This window comes from Parambassis ranga, chromosome 7 (assembly GCF_900634625.1).
Source record: "Parambassis ranga chromosome 7, fParRan2.1, whole genome shotgun sequence".
Classification (NCBI taxonomy): Eukaryota; Metazoa; Chordata; class Actinopteri; family Ambassidae; genus Parambassis; species Parambassis ranga.
The window spans coordinates 17,621,548-17,631,221 of NC_041028.1; the positions used below are offsets into that span (position 1 = coordinate 17,621,548).

A 9,674-nucleotide genomic window follows, 5' to 3' on the forward strand; every position below is an offset into this window, starting at 1 on the left:
TGTATATTGTAGTATTGCAGATTCTCAGACATAAGCATGAGATATCCATCATAAGTTAGGATCAACACTGATTGTGATTCAGTTTCAGCTGCTGTTGTGCAAATGGAACAAACAACAGGTGGAAATGAGAGGCTGTTATCAAGACAGCCCCTATAAAGGAGAGAAGGTGCTGACCAGACATAAAAAATAAAACACCTACATAATGTCTGTGAGATCTGCCTTATAACATTTATTGAGAAGTCGGTATGAAGCAAATGTTTTCACTGAAATCTCTGTGTTTAAAGAGTCACACATATTTTACATGATCATTTGCCTCTTTGACAGTGGTTGACAAAAGCACAATATTACTAGTCTAAACAATGGGTTTGGGATCTGCACATAGGCAAATTGTATGTCACTGCAAAGGAGTGTTTCACAAGAAGAAGCTCAAATATCACCCAAAGTGCAAATTCAGTCACACCTTTGTTTTAGCTTTCCAGTAAGCCATGCCTGACACCAGTTTACAGAACCTCAAATACATTTCATGTATGTACAATGTTGTCCATTCTTCTGCCCTAATTTACACAATGTATTGAAATGTGAGACAAATTTTTACTTGGATTCCAGGATGAACTGTGAATTAGGTAAACATGATCATCTACTGCTTTGTTTTACCTAAAAGGTCAAAGGTCAAAATTTACTATGATTATATTTATATTATTTAGTAGTATCCCTATATTATTATTATGAATGAATTCACTGCAGTCCTGCAAGAGCATCAGATTTAGATAATGACATCATCACAAGATAAGTCATCTTCAGTATGAACACCTGCTGTTAGTCAAATACTGTAAATGAGCGTTAACGGCACAAAACAACATGTCTAACGGTCTATAATTAACCATATGAAAAAATCTTAAAACCAAAACAGATTTTTATGCTAACTTTAATGACGTGCAACCAAACTCACAAACCTTGTCTTTAATTTCACGTGGGTAGAGTTACTGATTTTAATAAGAGGAAACTCAAATGCAAATTCAATATGTAAATACATACACTGCATACCCCCAGAAGGATGCAAAACCCCTGCTCCTTCAAAAACAGCCCTGATTCCTTTATGCCAGCACACAGTGAAGGGAAAGTATGTGTCTGGCCGTTGCTGTGTTTCTCTACGCAGGCTGCCTGATGGTGCAGTCAGCTGACGGGAAACTAGATTACACTTCTAAGGGACAGGGGATGCAGTTGCAAGGGGACTTCTTCTTAGCTGGACTCTTTCCTCTTCACTACACTGATGGCCCAAGTGACGGTGTACCTGCTTTGGTTCCATGCAATAAGTAAGTTTTGCTAAAAAAAACAATGGTCAGTGTCATGTCTGCCTCGAAATAATTTATTTATTTATTTATTTTTTTTAAATCGCATCTCTAGAGGGAAAACCAACAAACATGGATTCCACCTGATGCAAGCCATGAGATTTGCGGTGGAAGAAATCAACAACAGCAGTGGACCGGAGTCTCTTCTACCAGGAGTGAAGCTCGGTTACCAGATGTATGACATCTGCTCCACCCCGGCTAGTGATCTTGCCACACTGGACCTGCTGCTGCAGCAGGACCAGAACTCCAGCAAAGAAGAAAGAGCAGTGGCTGTGATTGGGCCGGATAGCAGCAGCAAAACCTTCACCCCTGCAGCTTTACTAGGGGCCTACCTCATACCACAGGTACAGAAGGTTTATCCAATCCACATGACAATTTAAGCCATAAATACAATTTCTTGCATTGTCATTGCTGATTGTAGATTTCTTATGAGGCATCAAATGAAGTGCTGAGCAACAAGTTCCTCTATCCGGCCTTCTTCCGCACCATTCCCAGTGACAAGAACCAGGTGGCAGCCATGATCCAGATTCTGGTTCGTTTTAACTGGACCTGGATAGCTCTCATAGGCAGCGACAACTCTTACGGACTGGCGGGCATGCAGAGCCTGTCCCAGCAGGCACCAGCCCACGGCATCTGCATCGCCTACCAAGCAGTAATCCCCTCCTTTAACACAGACACAGTACAGACCATGAGGAACATAGTGGAGGGCATATTGATGACCAAAGTCAACACCATTGTGGCCTTCTCCAGTAAGTCAATGCTCAGAGCCTTCTTCCCATTCGTCCTTGAGCAGAACATGACAGAGAAGGTGTGGATTGGCACAGAGGACTGGTCAGCATCTTCTCTGATATCAGGGATACCTGGGATCCATACCATCGGCACTGTGATCGGCGTGTCTGTCAAATATGCAGCCATTCGTGGTTTCAAGGGGTTTGAGCAAAAAGTAGTTGAAGCGTCATTGCAACACAATGACACACAGCAAGACTTTAATGTCACCATGAGCTCTCGCAACGACTGCCTGCACAGTACTACCCTGTACAGCCTGGCTAAGAACAGCTTCTCTCTGGACAAGTATGACATCACTTCCTCCTTCAATGTGTACAAGGCAGTCTACGCTGTGGCTCACGCTCTGCACCAAGCACTCGGTTGTGAGGATGGGGAGTGCGGCAAAAGAACCATGCAACCATGGGAGGTAATGTCTTTTTTTGTTTTATTTGCACCTCAACAATGAACATATTCGGATATTTATCTCTTACTTTAGCTCCTGCCGTGGCTGAAGCGGGTACGATTCTCTCTGGACAACAACTCTGTGTACTTTGACGTGAACGGTGATCCGCCAACAGGATATGACATCATTTCCTGGGTTTGGCAGGGGACGGAGTGGTCTATCAGAGTGGTGGGCAGCTTCACCCCAGATCCCATCACCCTCATAGTTGATGCAGATCAAATTGAGTGGCACAACAAAGAAGGCTCAGTTACTGTAAGTTTTGCTTTTTTCTTAAGATCGTCAAGTGCTTTGGGTTTGAGAAAAGTGTTCTATAAACGTGTACATGTATCAATGATTCATCTGAGTTTATTGTGGAAATCTGCTATATGCTTGTTATCCCCCTATTTAATGGCCTTTCAGTGGGAAAGAGACAAAGATCATCCTCCCTCCTCCTCTGTTTTGTAGGGTTACCATGGTGATGAGTCCCAGAGGCCACACTAGCATGCGTTTAGTCTCACAACCACAAGAGGTCACAAAGGTCATATAACTGATTCTCCCCATTAGATTGTATTGATAGTCTTGGTGGCCAGGGTTAGGAGGGTTACTAGTTACCTGTTGTATATATTCAGTAATGTAATCTAAAAACCATAATATTAAAGTAATGTTACTTTATTACTTTCAATTATTTTTGGATTACTTCGACACCAAATATCCAAATAATGACAAAAGTAAATAAAAATTAATACATTTACTAACTTCTGTGCATTCTGTAAAACAACAGAACATTGTAACCTTATAAGAGAAATTCAAGAAAGCAACTTTAGGCAGTAGTTTATAGTCCCACAGTGCACAGGACACAGTACTACAGTTTATCCTTTTACACAGCAGACACAATATGCTCTGTTCACAGTAGCTATGGACCAAGAGCAGCCATGATATTGTCTGAAACAAATCCAGTGTTCACTATAAATATTCAACAACAACACAGAAATAATGTCTGCTCCTTACAACTCTCTTATTATAATTGTATGTAACACAGGTGTTAGCTTTTAACCGGAATTACGTCATGCAGCTAACACAGGTGTTGTGCCAAAAAGTGTTTTCCGTCACGGGAGCGCGACAAGAAAATGCGACAACAACAATCTTTTCACCCGCCTCACCCGTTTATTTCTCAAAATAAATGAATAAAAGTAAGAAATGAATAAAATGAGTCCTCTTACCGATCCGTTGTTTTCTTCTGAAAGCATAAAGACGCCGTTTTATTTCCGTTCAGGTGCCAGTTAGCGTCCTCCATCCAAGTTAGTTTCTTCTGTTTAAATAGTTCCGCTGCTCGTTTTCCTGCGTCAGCTGACAGGTGAGTCACCTGACCACCGACAGCTGACGCTACGTCATACTGTTATGGTTGTATCATAGCTTTAATTATGAATTGGCATGTCTTAATGTTTGTAATTTCTTTGTTTGTTTTGTTTTTTTCTTTAACAATAAAGTTATAAAATAAAACAAAAATCATTTGTTACACTCATGTGACATTGTCCCGTATTTTGCACGTTGTGTGCAGATGTGTACAGTTGTTTCACTGCTCACACTGTATTTTGAAGATTTTTAGAGTTTTCTAATTTTTCATATTCAATTTATTTAAAAAAAAAAGTCCTCTGGCAAAAGAATTTTGTCCGAGATTAATAAAAATATGACCTTATCCTATTTATGTGGCAGTGCTATATACCATAATCTGGGTTATCACTATAACATAAAGCCCTGTGGTTCCTCTCCTCTCTGTATTTCTCTTGCTATACTCGGGCCTCTCTGAGATATAAATCATGTTGATATTTTTATTTTCAGTTGTTTATCTTCCTCTTTTCATCCATTCATGTCTAGGTGCCTCTCTCCATCTGCTCTCCACCCTGTCCTAAAGGCCACAAGAAGCTGCTGACAGGGCAGCACAAGTGCTGCTTCGACTGCCAGGCCTGTCCTGCTGCCACGTTCCTCAATTTAAGCAGTAAATAAAAAAACACACAGACAAAACAAACAGAACTACAATGCTACATAGAAGTATTCCTTCATTCTTCTGGCCTGCAGACAAATTGATCCATCAACACTGTTTTGATGTGAGCTGTAATGAAACTAGAAGCACTTGACTTGTAGTGCACAAAGCTTCAGTCACCTATGAGAACCATGAATGCTTACATCTAGTCTGTCATCATGTGGGTGCATAGTGCCTTCTACATGGGTGTAGTTTGGTAGAAAAATAACACTAAAATAAAATTGCTCACAGCAGTGTATGTGGACTTTACTATAGCAATCTATATGGAACTTGTGTGTCAGGTTGACCAGCAGGTGGCGCGGAATACTCATTCTATGTTCTAATGCTGGAGTAAAGCAGCCTCAGCACTTATTCTAAGTGTCCTTTATTTTATTGTCCTCCTTAGAACCCACAGTATGCCAGTCGTGTCTGCCGGTGCAGTGGGCTCCTCCTAGCAGCGAGCAGTGTCTGGACAGGACTGTCCTGCTGCTGGCCTGGGACGACCCCCTCTCCATCGCCCTGCTCTTCTTTATGACCACCTGTCTTCTCATGACCTCCAGCTCTGCAGTAATCCTCCTTCTCAACCTGAACACGCCTGTGGCCAAGTCTGCCGGAGGCCGCACCTGCCTCCTGATGCTGGCAGCCCTGACGGTGGCCGCCATGAGCTCTTTGTGCCACTTTGGCCAGCCGTCTGATCTGGCCTGCATCCTCAAGCAGCCTCTATTCATCTTCAGCTTCACTGTGTGCCTGGCCTGCATCACTGTGCGCTCCCTTCAGGTCGTTTGCATTTTTAAATTTGCATCCAAGCTGCCACCGGCCTACGACAGGTGGGCCAAAAACAACGGGCCAGAGTTCACTATTTTTCTGGCGTCTGCTGTCATCTTGCTGATTTCCGTGTTCCGTGTGGCCCTTAACCCTCCCCGGCCGTCCCAGGATCTTGAATTCTACACAGACAAAATTGTGTTGGAGTGCAGCAACACCCTCTCAGCCGGTGCAACAGTTGAACTGGTTTACGTATCGCTGCTCAGCGTCCTTTGCTTCTCCTTCAGTTACATGGGCAAAGACCTGCCGGCCAACTACAACGAGGCCAAGTGCGTGACCTTTAGCCTCATGGTGTACATGATGTCCTGGATCAGCTTCTTCACCCTCTACCTCATCAGCAGAGACCCGTTCACCATGGCTGCACACGTGTTTGCAACACTCTTTAGTGTTCTGGCCTTCTTTGGAGGATACTTCCTGCCCAAAATTTATATTATTGTCCTGAGGCCACAAATGAACACGACTGCACATTTCCAGAACTGTATCCAAATGTACACCATGACGAAATAATGAAGTGGTAATGATAAGATGCATGTAAAATTAAAGCCTATGAGGCAAAAAATAATGGTTTAAGTTGTTAAATGTATCTAAATGTAAGTAAATTAATAAAAATAAATGAATAAATAAATAAATTGGTGGATACTGATAAGAGACAACCTTTCTGTGTGATGATTGTTTTTCACCTGGTCACAGAATTGCATGTCAAGCACACACACACACACACACACACACACACACACACACACACACACGCCTGTTGGCTGTTGTTTGAGAGGGGAGATGAAAAGGCCTTTTGTGGCTGTGAGGTCAGCTCTATTGACCAGTAGATGTGCGAGTAGAGTCCGAGCCTGGCTTTCCCACAGTCTCTCTATCCACTCATAGCCGGTCGACAATCGAAGTGTGCCATGGGTGAGCAAGCAGGAGCTTTTTATTGTCAGGACACAAAAGGACCAGAGCAAGGTGCTGATGGGAAAAGTTTTATTTCACGCTATAAAAGAACATTTAACACGTAGCATTTAAAGGTAGGAGGGGGTGTAGAAAAAAAAAACTTTTGATATCCAGGCCAACTTTACCCAAAGTTTGAAAGAACCAAAGCAAACATTTAAATAATAATAATGGAGAAGCCCTTTAACTTCTTTAGCTGTTGTTTTGTTTGTCTTCTGACTTCAAATTCACTAAATATAAATGTCATGAAGATCAGCATAGACAAAATGAATTTACATCAGACGTGTTTTGAAAACAATCTTACACTGTTTTATATTCACTTTTCTATTCTGCATAGAATGTCTGCCTATTGTGTGCAAATCTAGGATCAACACATTCTCCTTAAATGCCACCATTGCAATAAATCCTCTCCTAATTATTCCCCAGGGTGCATATCAGGTGTGAGTGTCTGTGTTCCCCGGTGTGACTGGAGGGTGAGATAAGCGGCAGGCGTCTGATTAGAGGTGCAGAGCGTGTTATCATCTGCCTGATATGGTTTTATCTCCACCGGTCAGCCTCACAGTTGATTGATGTGTCTCTCATTAGTACAAGTACCAGTCCCACTGGAATCACATCGATTGGTTAGACTGTAATATGATTATAAATAAAGAGCATTTCTTTTAGAGGCACCAGTGCTGATAACCATCATCAGTGCTCCACCAATCACTGTGAGTGCCACGGATGATCTACGCAGACAGGCTTTATGTGTACTGTCAACATGAATCATAAGATGACCTATAAGCATCTTCACTGGACAAAATATCCACAATATAGACAGCTTAAAATAGTCACGCTGGGAAAGTAGCCTCTCTGTAGCATCTATTTGTGTGTGTTCATTTCATTTATCACTTGGCAGGGGAAAATCCACAATCATTTCACATCTAATGTAATTATATTGACAAAAATGTGTGTGTGTGTGTGTGTGTTTCTGCATGTGTGGAGAGCAGGTATTACTTGTGACCCAGTTCATTATGGTTCAACAGACTATTAGTCTAAGTTATATCAGACTTTCATCTTACACATGCAGAGAGTAGAACTTAAATAAAGTGGTCAAGGTCTATTATATCATGTGACCTCCTGCATGGAGAAGTAAACGGCAACTTAATTCCTATGGCAGGACGTATATTTACTCTTAGCCCATAAAATAAAAGTAAAAATAAGCCATTTGTGTTATTTATTGATTGTGTCTTTTTATTTTTAATTGTCATACAAATGTTAGAGAGGAGTTTTTAAGAGCCTAAAATGTGATAGCAAAACAGCAATATCAACATCCCATCACAAAATGTTAATACGTACATCCACACGCACGCCACATACACACGCATATACCCACAATCATCCTCATAATACACAACATTTGGCATAGATAATTCAAAACAAAAGAGAAATATTCTCAACAGCAGCTGTCAGTAAAATACAGTATGGAAGAAACATATACTGTTACATCAAGCAGTTCAAAAATAAACTCCACTGGAGTAAACAATCACTTCACAAGACTTGACAAAAACATCACTCGAAAATCAACCTCCAGCTTTAAAGGAAAGATAAACATCAGAGTCAAAGCAGGACAATCTTCAGTTAAGTGAGAGCCTTCGCTTCTACTTGTCCATCAATGTGATGAGACAATAAGGAAACCCGCCATGAACGAGCAGCCTGGAAATATATTTCCTACGTATAGTGAGGGAGAGCGTGGGTCCCCTCAGGTCTTATTAGAGTGTCTCTTGTGTCTACCACGGCCTCCACACGGGGCCTCTGCTGTTGCTGTTTTCCTGCAGTGTGGTGGGCCTGAGTGGAAGTGGGGAGGAGCTGCTGGCTTTCTGGGCCTGACGGAGCTTCTGGTCTTGTTGCTGGAGGCCCTGCAGAGGTGTGACAGGGGCCTCTGTGTAGGAGCCGGTGGAAAGGAAATGCACAGAGTCCCTCCAACAGTGAGAGTAGCCCTGGTTGTAGTCCCTCTGACAGAGGCCCGGCTGCAGCTGCTGCCTCAGAAAGCTCACTGTCATCTCCAGGATGTCGGCTTTCTCCAGCTTGGAGTTGGGCTCCTGCTTGTGAAACTCTTTCTCCAGAATGATTTTGAGCTGCTCGATGCAGCTGTTGATGCGATCTCTGCGCATCTTCTCCACTATAGGTTTTCTCAACTGAGGAAGAGAAGAGAAACAGGTCAGCTCAAGATTCAAGTCAGCGGTCACACATTCTCATGATACTGATATAAAAACTCCTTGATGGTACTTACTTTGATGTTGTCTTTCTCAGAGATCCTGATGTTGTGAACAGAGGAGTAGCTGGTTGAACAGGGAGCCATGTCTGTGCAGGTGAAGTGAGCAGCTTCTTCAGACAGTCAGTGGTAGCTCTGAGGTCTCTGGAGGAGATGCTCCTCATTTTATACTGAGGGATTAGCATAACAAAGCCATGTGGCTCAGGCACGGCTGGGGTTCCCACACTCTGACCAGAGAGACTCCCAGTACAACAATGGATGACACGTCAATAACTCAGAGCATGCCTGGCATGTTTCCCAAGATAAGCAACAGGTAATTAACACTTTATCAAGCGGTCATCTGAGAATTCATCATGGACGGACAGAATTTAATATTTTTAGGTAGATAACGGGAAAAAAAGAAGAAGTTAGCTTTGCCAAAGGGGGTTAGGAAGCTGCAATTTAGGACCAAATGCTTCCTTGCAATAAAACAATATAAGCTAATTGTCTCTTCAAAGAGAGCCTCCCTTCCTCAAAAAGCACTTCAGACTGAAACCCTTGGAGACATAAAAAAAACACCTCGGTCACCACAGAAACTAATGGAGAAGTTAAGAGTAGAAGATTGACAGATATCCTGGGAAGGTTTCATATTTTCACCTGTTAGACACACAGCTACAGCCGATCCTGCATGCAGAGCAGAAGTTAATTTTAAGAGCACATTTTCCAACATTTGGTTGTTTTGTATCACTTAGAAGCTACACACAGACATACAGTCATACTGAACTCTATATCTTCACTTGTTTGTTCAGAATGTGCATCAGATTCGGATTGTTGTGTCTTTAAAATGCAGCCTTTAATCACACGTTCTCGTCTCACATCCCTCGAGGGTCTATACGGCTCTCCCACTGTTGTAAACGAACTGTGTCAAATTAGTGTCAAGTTAATGGCATTACGAGCGGGCTGGCAGTGTGCCTCTGAGCTCCCCTCCATCAGTGGCTGGCCCCAGATGTGAAGCTGCCCTTGTGGGTGCAGTGTGAGTAGTCCCGTCTCCTCAGTTTCCCACAAGCCCCAAACATCAGGGTAAATGAGCTACAAAAGCCGTGC

At 42.6% G+C, this 9,674-nt stretch overlaps 2 protein-coding genes across 2 annotated transcripts; one reads left to right on the forward strand and one right to left on the reverse strand.

The window, feature by feature from the left end:
- The first annotated feature begins 1,122 nt into the window (after positions 1-1,122).
- tas1r1 (taste receptor, type 1, member 1) lies at positions 1,123-5,905 on the forward strand. Its single transcript, XM_028409501.1, has 6 exons — positions 1,123-1,313; positions 1,405-1,693; positions 1,771-2,541; positions 2,611-2,829; positions 4,432-4,552; positions 4,983-5,905. The coding sequence occupies exons 1-6, from the start codon at positions 1,123-1,125 to the stop codon at positions 5,903-5,905; spliced, it is 2,514 nt and encodes an 837-aa protein (XP_028265302.1).
- Positions 5,906-8,106: 2,201 nt separating this feature from the next.
- On the reverse strand, positions 8,107-8,678 carry her12 (hairy-related 12). Its single transcript, XM_028410554.1, has 2 exons — positions 8,610-8,678; positions 8,107-8,514 (listed from the first exon to the last, which is right to left on the reverse strand). The coding sequence occupies exons 1-2, from the start codon at positions 8,676-8,678 to the stop codon at positions 8,107-8,109; spliced, it is 477 nt and encodes a 158-aa protein (XP_028266355.1).
- Positions 8,679-9,674: the final 996 nt, after the last annotated feature.

What these genes read in the sequence shown, in the direction of transcription:
- her12 (XM_028410554.1), bottom strand. Translation starts at nt 8,678, where the DNA reads ATGGCTCCCTGTTCAACCAGCTACTCCTCTGTTCACAACATCAGGATC. An exon ending in CTGAGAAAGACAACATCAAA is followed by an intron (nt 8,515 to 8,609) that starts GTAAGTACCATC and finishes TCTCTTCCTCAG; the next exon opens with TTGAGAAAACCTATAGTGGA.
- tas1r1 (XM_028409501.1), top strand. Translation starts at nt 1,123, where the DNA reads ATGTGTCTGGCCGTTGCTGTGTTTCTCTACGCAGGCTGCCTGATGGTG. An exon ending in GGGCCTACCTCATACCACAG is followed by an intron (nt 1,694 to 1,770) that starts GTACAGAAGGTT and finishes TGCTGATTGTAG; the next exon opens with ATTTCTTATGAGGCATCAAA. An exon ending in CACGTTCCTCAATTTAAGCA is followed by an intron (nt 4,553 to 4,982) that starts GTAAATAAAAAA and finishes TGTCCTCCTTAG; the next exon opens with AACCCACAGTATGCCAGTCG.